Source organism: Manis pentadactyla, chromosome 10 (assembly GCF_030020395.1).
Source record: "Manis pentadactyla isolate mManPen7 chromosome 10, mManPen7.hap1, whole genome shotgun sequence".
NCBI lineage: Eukaryota > Metazoa > Chordata > Mammalia > Pholidota > Manidae > Manis > Manis pentadactyla.
This window is the reverse complement of record NC_080028.1, coordinates 92575897-92590060: the sequence shown is the minus strand read 5'-3', so window position 1 is coordinate 92590060 and position 14164 is coordinate 92575897. Positions and strand designations below refer to the sequence as shown.

At 51.7% G+C, this 14164-nt stretch overlaps 1 protein-coding gene across 1 annotated transcript in view; it reads right to left on the bottom strand.

Moving 5' to 3' along the window:
• Window positions 1-14164, bottom strand: part of CASTOR2 (cytosolic arginine sensor for mTORC1 subunit 2) — a 52958-nt gene that overhangs the window by 12967 nt on the left and 25827 nt on the right. Inside the window, exon 2 of the mRNA XM_057487219.1 lies at window positions 8048-8118. Within this exon, the coding sequence (XP_057343202.1) occupies window positions 8048-8118 (71 nt within the window). The remainder of the gene's footprint in view (window positions 1-8047; window positions 8119-14164) is intronic.

Here is a 14164-nt window from a genome sequence, read left to right as displayed (position 1 = left end):
AATAAGGGCAGGGACTAAGAAGAGGGGCCCAGACACTGGCGATTAAGGGGCCATGATGACAATGAAGTCCCTCTGAGCCAGTGTGTGCATTTTTAGGGGTGCTGGCAGAACCAAGGCTCTGCTCCGAGGAGTCTCTTTGCAGCCCCAGGACAGGACAGGCTGTGTTGGCCGCCGGCAAGATGGCTTCCGAGAAGGGGAAATTGAGTGAGACCCCAGCCAGGCTCCTACTGGCCTGGCTCTGGTCGCCATGGCAACCATGGCCTAGCGAGCCCATTGGTCCTGCCTGCTGAGAAAGGCCAGTCCTTGGCCAGGCTGGCTGGAGAGGCAGGTGCTTCCCAGGAAAGGGAAAAGGTTTGGGAGGGAGAGAGGAGGAAAGGTTCTAAGAGGCCCTGGGTCTCAGGCTTCCACTACCTGTTTCCAGGGTGTTAGAAATGAGATTTCTCAGTCCCAGGACTCCCAGAGGAAACAAGGTCCCCAGAACCGGGAGTCCCAGATCAATTTTGAAATTCTAATGGGCCTGGACCTGGCCATGGAGGGGACTTCCTGGGGGCAGTGTTGTGAGCCCCCCACCCTGTGCAAGCGGAGAAAGCTCCAGGAGCCACTGAGGGCCGGGTGCCTTATTAGATGGCCAACACTAATGCTTCATGAGGTCCTGTGTGCTGGGCGTGACTCACGCAGCCCAGACAGCAGCCAGCCAGCCACCTGATGCACCATTTTAATATGGTTAATGATGGAATTTAAAAAATACCCCCTCTCATTACAGCAGAACCCTTAAAACCTTGTAGGAAGATTCTGGAAAGGTTATTTATGTCATTGCATACTAACACAACCAGACCACATCAGCTTTTGTGACCTCGCCTCTGCCTGCCTCATTCCAAGCTCCTCACAACTCAGAACCGCCAGTGGCTTCCCATGACCTTAAGCCGAAGTCCTCGCCATGTTCTCAAGCAGCACCGGCCATGAGTGCTGTGATGATGGAGACGGTCCACACTGCACTGTCCAGACCCGCAGCTGCTCACCACACGGGGCTGCAGAGCACTTGAAATGTGGCTAGTGCTAGAGGAGAAATCACATTTTACGTTTTATCTAATTTTAACTCGCTGAAATTCCCAGAGCTGTGCGTGGAGACCGGCTGCTGCGCTGGGCATGCAAGTCAACAATTGGCACCATGAATGCGTCAGCTCCCTTGGGTGGCAGTTTTGGTCTGCTCACTCTCAGTGCCTGGCACACAGAGGTGCCAAATGTATGCATGAGGAGGGACAGTGGTGGCTGCTCCTCCCCTCTTCTCTGCCCAGGCCTCCCTGTTGCCACCAGTTTGCCTTCTCTGCACCCCCACGTTCCCCACCTGGTCAGGGCTTGGTCACTTCCAGACCCTGGGTGGGACAGCCCCAGACAGTGCCAACTTCTTTGAATTCTTAGTCATCAGTGGGGGACTGAGCAGAAGGCTGTCCATGTCTTTACAGATAACAACAAGCTCTGAGAAGTCAGCCCCTGCCCCATATCACAGAGTAGGAAACAGGCCCAGAGAGGGAAACCGACTGGCCCAAGGTCACTGTGCAGTAAATGGAGGGGTATCTCTTTCCAGCACTGTGGAATGCCTTCTAGACCTGCTTTGGCCACCAGCCTGCTGCCAGGTGTCAAGGAAACCCCTTACGCTGAGCTTAGCTTCAAAACTATAAAGTGATGGTGCTGGGGCAGGTGGGTTCCAACCTCCAGTTCGGATGCTGTGAGTCTCAGACCCTGGTGTTCACCCTCACATGGTCTCAATGGACCCTGCAAGGCCTTCACCTGGCAGGTGGACCCTTCTCTGCCCGACTCACAGAGTTCCACTTTCCAGGGGATCCTCAAAGAGCAGGTGGGTGGGTAGGGGCAAACAACACAGGCTTTGGGCTCTGTTATGGACCCCAGTTGTGGCTCCATCCTCTGCAGCGGAGGCTGCTGGGCAGCCGTTATGGACACAGTGGGGAAGGCACGTTCCCTGAGCCAGTGAAGCGCTGGGGTGTGTGCATTTTTAGGGGTGTTGGCAGAACTAAGGCACTGCTCCGAGGAGTCTCTTTGCAGGTTTGGATGAGTTCCAAGGAGAAGCCCAGGCCTGAGGCAGACTGGGAATGAAGGCATGGGGTGGGTGGGGGTTAGAGAGAGCCCATGGGCTGCTATTGCCCAGAGGATGTCAGGTCAGTCCAACTTCCGGCCAGAGACTGGGGGTGGCCAGTCAGTTGGGATGGGTCTGCCTGCCCGGCTCTGGGCCTCGAGGCCGGCCGATCCTGGCTCTCAGCCCTGGGTAGAACCCACTGAGGTTCTTCAAGCGGGAGGCCTGGATGGAGAGGGTGGTCAGCTCCAGGTCAGCGGTCACCTCTCTGAGGCTTCCAGAAGGGGGAGCTCTGTCAGAGTGGCACAAGCAGCAGGAGGCCACACCATTTGCTGCAGGGACCCCAAATGTAGTCTTGCATTCTGGGGGAGAGGAAAGGCCTATCTGGCCCCATCATCACCCTCGGCCAAGCCGCGGGGTGCCCGAGGTGCTCCTGTGGGGCCATGGGGATGAGCTGCTGGGAGGCTGGCCAGGACAGAGCAGGCTTGCCCTTCCCTAGAGGAAAAGTGGACCCATTCCAAGACCCAAATGGATTATTTCTGTCACTGCCCATCGTCCAAGACCTAAAAATAGCCTCTCAGAGCAGAGGACGCTCCTGGTAGAGGAGGGAACAGAGCCAGAGTCAGACAGCTCTGCTGCTGGGTGGAGCCCCCCCATCCTGCTCATTGTACCCCCAACCCTGCTGGAGTCCCCTGTTCTGGCCACAGGACCCGCAGTCCCCTGTGCCACACGGCTGTGTCCTTGGCATGCAGACTGTGTTTCTCAGGCTTTTCCTACCTTGCCCACAGAATCAAGAGTACTGGGGTCGGGGGGTGGATTTAATCCTGGCTGTGTGACCTTGGACAAAGTCACTGCCCCTCAGTTTCTTAGCTTTCAAATGTAGGATAATGAAATCAGGATCAACTCCACAAGATGCTTCGAGGACGAACTGAGATGGGTTTCATCAAGGGCTTAGCTAAGTGCCTCACCAAATGCCAGGGCCTTTCTGTTACTACTTTGCCGGTTTCTGGATGGCAGCTGGGTAAAATGTATCAAGAGTTTAAAAAATGTACAATTTCCTTATAAAGGAGCAGTTAGACATCAGTGAAGAAAGATTCACTGGCAAGAGCATTCAACCCAAAGGGATTCAAAACAAAGATGTGGAGTGGCGTAAAGTCCACTGACAGGGCAGGGCAGACGGACCACAGCTCATCTATGACAATACTATGTGCCTGTGTAAAAAACATGTTTTCTAGCTATAAAATAGACTTTTGGACAGCTGAGGATGTGAGACCATAAAACTTGTTAGATACTATGGAATGAACGTTTCACTCCGCAGATGCAGTAAGTAGGAATACTTAGCTGGGGGTCTGTAGGGGTGAGCTGTCCTGAGGCCTTGGTTTCGAAAAGTTCAGTAAACACTAACAGAGTATATATGTGCCTACGCAAGGAGAGGGCAGACAATTGTCTGTGAAGGTTAACAACTGTGCAGTCTCACTCCAGGTGGAGGGTATGGGGGTGGTTCCTGCAGGAGGCTTTCAACTGTGGTGCAAGTTTGAAAACTGTCAAAACAGAGTATGGCTGGGAAGCGTGCTTTTGGAGACTACCTGATATTGAGAGGTGAGCATGAGATGACACTAAGTGGAATGAAAAGGTAAGAAGCATATGCGCCAATGGGGCAAAATACCCACACCGAGGGGCACAGATCACGGAGACATTGCAGGAAGAACGTGGCCACAAGGTGACCAGGAGGGAGGGGAGGGCGGGAGATGGTGATGTCCTGGTTCCCAGGGGGCACCCTCCCCAGCAGGCCCTCGAGACCCATCCCTCTCTCCCTTGCTGCCCTGTTCTTCCCATCCTGTGAAAGGCAATTTCAGCACCAGGCTGAGCTGCCAGGCTGTTATTTTACACAATGGGTATCACTCCAAATGCCAGTGTGCGTGGTCCCCTCATTAGTCACCAGGAGGGTCAGACTCTGGGACAGCAAGCACTGGTCCCGAAATCACTGGCCTGGATCTCAGGTAGCAGCGCCCTCTGGGGGCGCTACTTTGCCTGCTGGCTTACTGAAATGGTCCACTACCAGCTATGGAAGGAGATGCTGGGGGCTCTGATAGGCACTGCACAATTTGCTCTGGTGGGCATGCCAAGTGGGCATGGTGGTTCCCTGGTGCTTATGCAGCGCATGGGCATCATATGGTCACGTGCACATCTTACAGGACTGAGAGGGAGGGCAGCAATCCTGGGTTTGGGACCAGGCCCTGGAGGCCCCTAGAGCTGGATCCCAACCTGGGCCTTCCCATCTTAGCCCAGGGTGAGACCCGGAGTCACTTCTCCACATCTCCCTCCCTCCATCTTTCGGCCAGTCATGGCCCACGGAGCACGGCCTGCCCCAGTGTGTTACAATGGACAGTGACAGATCAACTGACACAAAGGAGTGACACAGGACTGTGAGGGATGGGGTTCCCATCAGCACCGGGTCCCTCTACCTGCAAACCTAAGATTCTCTCCCTACCCATGGCAGGGACTGCTGTTCACATTACTTTAGGTCCCCGAGAACACCTAACATGGCACATGGTAAGTGCAGATTAAATATGTAAAAGATCACAATACACTCATGCACACCCCTTCCACTTGCCACACAGACATACAACATCTATTTCAGCTGAGAACCTCTTAATTTCCACATAAACAAGTTGCTGTCTGGTTCACGTCACTGACGATTGCCCAGCCCCCCAGGAGAGGTTCAGCATCTCACATGACAGTGAACTTGCAGACAGCTGCTGGTTCCTAACTGTGAAAGCTTTATGCTGGCGATATTGCCAGCAAACAATAACCAAGGCACCCTGGCTGAGGTTAACAGTGGCCATAGGAGGCCCTTTGTGAGAAGCAATGTTCACACAGCACAGCATGCCTCCCTAATGCCCCCAGTGGCCCCAGACCAAACTCTGCTTTCTGAAGAGCAGCCTCCTAAGAGAAACCCCAGAGCTGAGTTGAGGGTGGAACTCAGCCTCTCTGCCTCTCACTGCAGCCCCCAACCCAAAGCCTGCCCTCTGAGAGTCCTCCCAGACCACCCCGGGCCACACACTGGCCCACCCACCCCTCTTCTCAGCTGCTCCTGACCTGGGTCTATTGGAACCCCCACACCACTTGTCAGCAGCATTTTCTCCTTATTTCAGGTGGACTCTGCCTGAGAGTATCTCCTGCTTCAAATCAACGCACCACCACTCACAGTGACTCTGGGCAACTAATGTCCATTTTCTAACTTATAAAATGGATCTTTATTCTTTACCCTTCAGGCTGCTGGCATGAGCCTGTGAGGTGATGCATCTGTGCTGAGCTGTTAACAGTAAGAGCAGTGGGGGTAAACAGAAGCCTTGTTCCATATACTTCCCCCTGTAGCTCTACAGTGCAATCGGGAGAGGCACTTACTACTTAAACATACATATTCTTTATCTAGGGCAATAATAAAGATATCCAGGCAGCCCGGTTTGCTGACCAGGAAATGCAGCCTAGAAAGGAGACCCTTATTCAGATATCACAGTGTTAAGGACTGCCAGGGCTCGGCTAATAACTTAAAACCTGCTTTCCACCTCGGCAATCAGCACTGTTCCTGCCCTGGGAAAGGTTCAGGGAGAGGCCGTGCAAGGCGATTCTAAGAGTCACAGGTCATTATTAAAGGCTCCAGGGAACCAGGGTTTTGGGATTGTGGGTAATACTCTTACTGAGCCACTTAGGGTCTCAGCCTGAGCCTGAAGACCTCAGTTTGGACAGAGCCTGCTTATCACCCCTGGGGGCTTCACCTCACTCTCTCCCGGGTGACTCCTCCAGAGTCTAGCCCCAGTGATGACTCTAGCAGCTCAACAACCTTCAATGGCTCCCCATTGCCTATAGAATGAAGTTCAAACTTGCCCTGCTCCCCTCTGTTTGAACCTCTGTCTTCTTATCTCCTTTACAGAAGCTGGACCTGGTCTCTGCTTCCACTCTCATGTTTACTCATACAGACCCCACCTGACATGCTCTCTCCCTCCCTAGTCTGTCCCGGTGCTGAAGCACGGTGTCTACAGGACAGAGGCACTACTGGGGTGGTGAAGTAAGTCAACATATGCTGAGTCAAGTGGGCTCACATCTCCATTTCTTTGGTATCTTGCTTCCTATTTCAAGGGCCCCTCCTAGGGGGTCTTCTGCACAGCGGCATGTCAATGTGCTCTCACAGACCCTCTGCTCTACCTGCACAACACCCACACCAGCAGCAACTCCACAATTACTGGTGTAATGAGCTGGTAGGTCCTAAGGCTCATGGGGTCAGAGGTGGTGGCTCTCACCCAGCCACACCTGCAGGGCCCAGCAAGATGCTGGTATATAGCAGGTACTCAGTAACCCGGGGGCTGGCACAGAAAAACCAGCCACTCAGTTTCAGGACATCTCCCTGGTTACTGACAATTCCTGCAAAAATTCCTTTCAGGGCCTGCAAAACCTGCTCACCAGGTCCTGCAGACACCTTCCTCTCCCTGCTCACCATGTTCTCTCATTTGCTACCGTTCCTTCTGTGCCGAGGTGCCACAGTTCTCAGCAGTTCTGTATAAATGCATGAGCACCCATGAGAAAATGAAAATGTGTTTGGGTTGCCCAGCATACAATCTTCATGTGACTGCTTTGTGGTTAAGTCAAAAGTTTCTGTCTGTTGCTGCTTGCCTAGCAAATGTCTGCTGAATGAATAAGTGACAGGGTGGGGCAGGGCCTACCGTGGGGCCTGCCTCATCCCTACTCTGGCCACGCAGCTGCCCCTCGGAGGTGGGAAGGACACTCTGAGATGAGGGGGGCCAGGTGCAGCTCCCCCATCCTGACTTGGTGCCCAAGAGCACATGTGTGTGAGGATGGCACAGGCTTCGTTTCTCACGGGGAAAGAGTCTAATAAGGCTGCCTTGCCAGCAGTATGGACGAGACCATAATACGGTCGACTTCTATCCCATGAGGTCATTTCTCAGACTACATTTTAAGAATCAGCCTGAATAAGAATAAACGTTACCCGTTTCAGGAGTTTGTAAATTTACCACTGAAGAACAACAAAGACAACTTCGATTCTGACCACAGGGGCCTGGGCACAGAAGCGGGTCCTATGAACCACAGTGCCTGGTGTGGCAGCTACGGCAGCACAGTCAGTTCTAAGCGACAGTGCTAAGGGAAAACATTTCTCTGTGCAACATGCTTGTAAGAAAATTAGAAAGGGACAACCCACAGGCAGAAAGAAGTTGGAAATAAAACCACCCCAAAGTTATCCATAGCTATCTTTGAGGTGAACAAGGGTTTTAAAAAATGTTGAATCTGTCGCATTCCCTGCGTGTTCTGTAGAATGGAACTTAGGGGTTCAGAGTAAACTCCAGGTGTCGGGGAGTCCAGCTCATGGCTTGTGAGCCCGGTGCCCATAACTTCCCCTCTCTGTTCTCAGCTTCTCCTGACAGTGTGAATACCAGCACCACCTCCTAAGCTCCCATGTGGTGGTCAGTGCGAATGAATGATTGTTGTTATTTTGAGCAGGCCAAACACCATAAACTTCCATCAAATCTAAAAAGATGTTGGGGAGAGGGGAATGGGGGTGACCGCTAATGGGTACAGGGTTTCTTTTCGGGGTGACGAAAATGCTCTGGTATCGGATAGTGGTGAAGGCTGCAAACCACGGAACTGGACACTTTAAAATAGTGCACCTTATGTATGTGATTATATCTCAAAATGGAAAAAAGGCAAATCCTAACAGGAAGGTAACTGGGGCTTGCTCCAAGGGGTGTAAGGACTGAGGGTAACCTAAAGTACCTCACTCACGTAGATGCTCAGACATATGCCCTTCCCTCTCAGCTGCTGTAGTTCTGGGCTGGGCAAACACTAGTCTTCCTGGCCCTTAAGCGCTGGAGTGCGCAGGGCAGCAGGGAGAGGGATGGCCAGCACTAACTGCAGGCCCCACCCAGCCAAGCCCCGTGCACTCACCCAGGAAGCCCTCCTCATCAACGATGATGGTGTAATCCTCCGGTGTCTCAGTCAGACTGAAGAACTTGCACCTGGATGAACAGATGCAGGTTATTGTGTTAGTTCCATATAAGTCCCAGCAGGACCGGGGGGGGGGGGGGGGGGGGGGGGAGGGCAGCCACCCATCCATAACTTAACAGGAGATGACTCAGTTTACCCAGAGTTGTGACTTCCAGGAAGCTGCTCGTCCCTCCCTCTGCTGCCCTGTAGTTCTGACTTGAAATGTCTCAGAGAGGCCTGGGGTGCTCACATCCCCTCTGTACCCCCAATCTTTGGGGTCCCCTGAGCCAGCCAGCCTCTAGAACCATATACAGACCCAGGGGCCTGAGACCCCACTTTTTCTGAGGGAGGAAGTGGCTGAAGAAGGCTCTGGCAGAGGTCACACAGATGGACAGTCTTCTCTGTGGGGCCTCCATGTTCGGGCCTCTAGGAGTCTGTGGCTGCCCCTGTCAAGGGCCTGCCCCCCACTGTCATTCAAAGTCTAATTTGCATCAACCCTACTTTTCTTCCTTGCATGAGGGGTGTAGCCATCTTTTCCATTTTGGGGGGCACGGATCCCTGAACTGTCATGTTGCTTTTGGTAATACTGCTTAGCCTGGGGTATGTTGCTCATTTTCTGCCAAAATGAGACCACCAATTTCCCAAGGGCAAGGTCTGGCAATCACTCTGTCCCTCTGTATCTCATCCCTGTGGCCTTGGCCCTGAGCACACTCTTGGTGCCGGGCAGACACGCATCCAGGCAGCCTTTGGGCTGGGCTTCTGGGCTTTCTGTCACTACGTGAGGGGGTCACCACTCTTCAATGGCTGCCTCTCTGCCTCCCATCCAGCTAGAAGGGCCCCAGAACACCCCTGGGTACAGCTCCAGGGAGGGATGGCGTGCAAGGCAGCAGCATGCAGGAAAACTGTCTGTGGTCATTTATTTGGCATCACTGTTCTCAAGCATGAGGCCCAGCATGGGCTCTGTGCCCAATGTGTAAAACCCATCCATCATGGGAAGCCGTAACAAAGAGGCCCAACGAGAAACCCCAGCAAGGGCTTGACTATCACTTCAACAAAGATTCAAATGGAAAAGAAATCCTGAAGTGGATGCAGCACTGCAGGGGATGAGGGTGTCCAGAACCCTCTCCCGTCAGCTGCCCAGCAGCACTGACACCTTATCAGCAGAACCTCTGCAGCACCCTTTTTACTTTACTCTTTACTTTTTTTTATAAGAAATGAGAGAAACTGGAATTGGTAAAGATGCAAAATAGTACATGCATTTGGAAAAGTATGGCAGTTTCTTATAAAGTTAAACAAACACTGGTCACACGACTCAGCAATCCTAAGTCCTGGGTATTTTATTCAAGTGAAATGAAAACTATGACCACACAAAGACCTGTATGCAAATGTTCAGTCTTTATGGGTAATCACCCCAAACTGGAAACCACCCAAACGTCCTGCCTTCAACTGGAGAACTGGATAAAATGGGGCACATTCACACCATGGTCAGCAATAAGAAGGAAGGAATTACTGATTGGTGCAATAATGTGGATGAACTGAAAATGCATTTTGCTAAGATAAAGCCAGACTCAAAAGGCTACAAACTATATGCACTCCTGTTTGCTGCAGTATTATTTACAATAGCCAAGATATGGAAGCAGCCTAGGCGTCCATCCATAGATGAATGGATAAAGAAGGTGTGATACAGATATACAATGGAGTATTACTCAACCATAAAAAGGAATATTGCCATTTGCAACAACATGGATGTACCTAGAGGCTGTTAATGCAAAGTGAAATCAGTCAGAGAAAGACTAATACCACACAATTTCACTTATATGTGAAATCTAAAAAAACAAAACAAACGAACAAATACACAAAACAGAAATAGACTCATAGACACAGAGAAGAGACCAGTGGTGGCCATGGGATGGGTGAAATAGGTTAAGGGGAAAAAATTAGCATTTGATATCTCGTTCTTGGTGATGGCTGCATGAGTGTATACATGTGCCAAAAGGCATCAAGCAGTACAGTAAGATTTGTGCATTTTATTGTATGTGCCTCAATAAAAAAAGAAATGAGAAAAAAAAGGTTAAAAAACCTCCAAAGGCTATATGCTTTATGATTCTATGTAAATGACATTCTGGAAGAGGGAAAACTGTAAGGATACAGAACAGATTCATGGTTGCCAGGTGCTGGAGCTGACTTCAGAGGGGCAGTGGGGAACTTTCTGGGCTGATGAAAGTGCTGGTGTCTTGACTGTGACGGTGGTTACAAGATCATACACACTTGCCAAAACTCAAAGAACTGTACACTAGAACGGGTAAATTTTATTATATATAAATTATACCTCAGTGAACTGGACTTTAAACAAAGTGCTTATGCCAGAATCCTAAACAAGGTGGCTTTCTCTTCTCCTCCCAACATTCTGCTTAACTGACGTACACACTCTTCAATTTCCCTCCAGCTCTTTGGCTTTCAAATCACATCTCTGCCCCTGCCTGTCCCATAACCAATTTACAGCTATTGTCTGGACAAATGAAATCTGTAATTGCTTGGGGACAACGGCAAATTATCACCTTAGTAAGTGGCAATCACTGGCCTGGCCCAGCTCCTTCTCAGGGACCTCAGGGCACTTGGAGGCCCCTCCCCCCGGGGCACCAGATCACGAGGCACAGGCACTCATTGGGAGGGGAGTGGACACCAGCCCTGTGAAGGCAGACAGATGTGGCACTTGCTCCCCGTGCCCTCTTGGCTGTGAGGGACACTCCAGAAATAGAACATCTAAATTATCCTGGAGGGAATAAACAGCAGCAGAAGGCAACATTGGCCTCTGTGTAAGTGGGGTATAAATACATTGTTGATGTGACCCATCTCCCGGGGTAGAGTGCCTGAGGCCCTGCCAGCTGTTGGATATCTATCTCAAACCCTGCACTCGGTGTGGGCAGGCCTCCAGGAGGGCGAGTCAGCTGGAGGGACCTGTAACTATTGCTCAGGTCATCAAACTCGGGAGTCAGGCAACAGGATCTTCCTGCTTTGTTACCCCCATGTCCTCTGCGACTCTGAGTGCCACTCCATCTTGCCTCCTGAGTTGCCCTGAGATCTGTTTTCCCCTCCACATGAACTCCTGCCCAGGAGACTATACCAGCCTCATTGTCTGGCACACCCTTCCCTCTTCTTTTCCTGGAGATTTGCTGTTCATCCTTCAAGACCCAGTTTAAGCTTCTTCTTTGGGGTAAAACCTTTTCAGACTGGCACCTGCCACTTCCCTTCCTTCACTTCCCACCCACAGGTGTGGTCCTTCCCTGACAGCCTACAGCCTTACGTTATGTCTGCAAGAGGATGTCAGGGCCACTGCACACAGCTGGGCTGGCGGTGCATCACAACTCTAGGGGAGAGTGCAGTCATCAGTGTATGCGAAGTATGCCCTTAAGAGTTGGGCAGTGCACAGCCTGTGCAACTGCGCATGATGGTTCTGAGTGCTCTCCATAGTCTATTACAAATAACACGTTTCTCCCAGTTGCCCATAAGCTCTCATAAGCAAAGACTGGGGGTTCTCTGTACATACACCTGGTATCTGACACTGGCAGGGCATAGAACTGACATGCATTGTCTAATGAGTGGAAGTGTGGACTATGGTCACATACTTACCTCCAAAGCCAGGGAAGTCCTGATCAGAACTAACCCTGATTGCCCTTGTGGGGCATGGCCTTGAATTAGCCCTCCTCTGGGAGACACTAAAGTCTCCAGTCCCCATCCCACCCTCTCTAATGAGTCATGGCTAGATCTACATCCCAGATGCTGGGCCCCAGTGTTTGTGGCTTCTCTGTACTTTGTTTACAAGGAGCTGGAGAAAGGACCAAACCCGGCAATTACCCAACCTGCTGCTAAGTGCTGTTAGGAAACCGAAGGAGGAGAAGGAGGAGGGGAGAAAGGGAAGGAGGAGAAGGGCTGTTCGCCCTCTAGATGCCCTCATGGTACTTAGAACTGGATGAAACAACAGTGGAAGAGAGAGTAGCCTGGGGGAGTGGGAAGAAGACTATGGTTCTGGAATCAGGAGAAGTGGGTTCTAGTCCCAACTGGCACCTGGGGTTGGGGAGCCTCAGGCTGCTTCATGCCTCTGTGCAATGAGGGACAGGTTCAGGGTGGACTGATTCCCACCCAGCTCCAGCTTGGGCAATGCATGGGCTACAGGGAACCCTGCCAGCTCCATAGCAGGGTGGATCTCAAGGGGCCTGGCAAGCAAAGCATAGAGAGACAATCCCAGAACCATTGAATCTGTCTGGGAAACATGTTTTAAGGGCAGGCAAAAATCCCAACCAGCTTCAATCAGAACCCAAGACAGATCTACTATGCAGGCAGCAGGACAGATGGTACAGAACAATTCTGGTGGGAGGGCTCATTCATCTCATAGTCTATGTGAAGACTGCCCTTAGAGATGGGCAGTGTACAACCTGTGCAATTGTGTGTGATTCAGGTCCTATAGGAGAGGCCAGGTAGGTAGGATACCGACCTCTGGAGCCCTGAACAATGAAGGAGAGAGGATTGGGAACAGCAGCTCTGGGGAGAGCTCTGCTCACTGTGGTTTGGGACACACTCCAAGAATTATGCAAGTCCCCTGTCCAGGGGTGCCAGTGCATTGCTGTGAACTGAGCACAGATACTAGATGAAGGCAGGCCACACGAAGCCTGTGTCTGTTTACTGGTGCCAACAAGGAGCATGCCCAGAGGAACTGGGGGGACTGTAGACTGTGCCCCCTTTGGCCTGGAAGTACTATTGCTGTTTATGGCTGTGTGACCTTAGGTAAGTTACTTAACCTCTCTGTGCTTTACTTTCCTCATGTATACAATGGGGAAAATAACAGTATGCATTTCGTGGCATTACTGTTGAAGAATTGATGGTGAATACTCAGCACGACTACGGTAAGCACATGGCATGTTGGCTACTTATTCTTGGAGGGCAGAGGCAGCTGAAGGAGAGAGCAGCTTGTATTCCAGGTAAAGAAAAGCTCTAAAGCCAGTTGGACTAGAGACTAATGGCTGGCTTGGGTGGTGGTGAGGAGGGGCAGGAAGGCTTCAGGCGTGAGGCTGTCTTACTGGGGAGGGTGGATTAAGCCACCTCCAAGGTCCATACAGTGCTGAGTCTGTGATTCTTTGAAACACCTGGCACGAATTGCTGACCCCAAGCAGCAAGCTCTGGCTGAAAAGTCTTGGTTCACTTTCCCCATAGCCCAGCTCCCACCAGGTTGCCAGGGAAGGGATGATGGCTTATGATGGAAGAAACTGACTAAGCCTGCAATTCCTAGTGAATTTGCTGGAGCCAAACTTGCAGCTCTGGGCCTCACCCCACCTGGTCCCAGCTCCCTGACACGCACTGAGGCCTCTGGAATGTTCAGACACTCATCCAGAAGGGGGAGCCAGGGAGGGCGTCTGACAGGTTGCCATCGGGTGGGGGCCTATCAGTACTCCTCTTGCCTTTTGCATTTACCTGCTGGGCAAGTGAGGGTCCTGCTGGGCCACGCAGTGCTCCCTTCCTCTGCTTTCCCAGACACCACAAAGAACCCCTTATGGGGTCAGGGCTCAGCAAAGGTTGCATGTACATGGAAGCTCATGCAGAGGACTCAGGTCTTGGAGAGGAGGGAGCCAGTTTTGTGGGCCAGATGCCTCCTGGGACTGGAGTCTGCTTCCTGCAGGGTCACAAGGCCCTATGTCAGCCAGACCCTCCTGAGGTCACCTGCCAGCTTCCCACCGAACAAGTCCAGACCTTCTGCAATTACAGCCTACCCAGCCAGGCTTTAAAATGAGCCCAGTGTCTTTATACATACCAGGTGGGCCCTGCAAACAGGAGTAAGAACAGGCATCCAGAACATTACAAGTACCTGTGTACAAACCATTCTCACTCCTTCATTCAAGCAGGGCCTCTAAATGTCTGCTAGCCTATTTCGAATTTCAGCACCAGGCTGGAAAGTCAGGAGTGTCTTTCACCACAGACCACTCAGTCCGGAACGAGGGAGGCTTGGCCACATCTTCCTCTGTAGTGAGGAGATGGAGGGGCTAGGGCCTGACCTGCTTCTGGAGACCACCTGCCCCTACCCCGCCA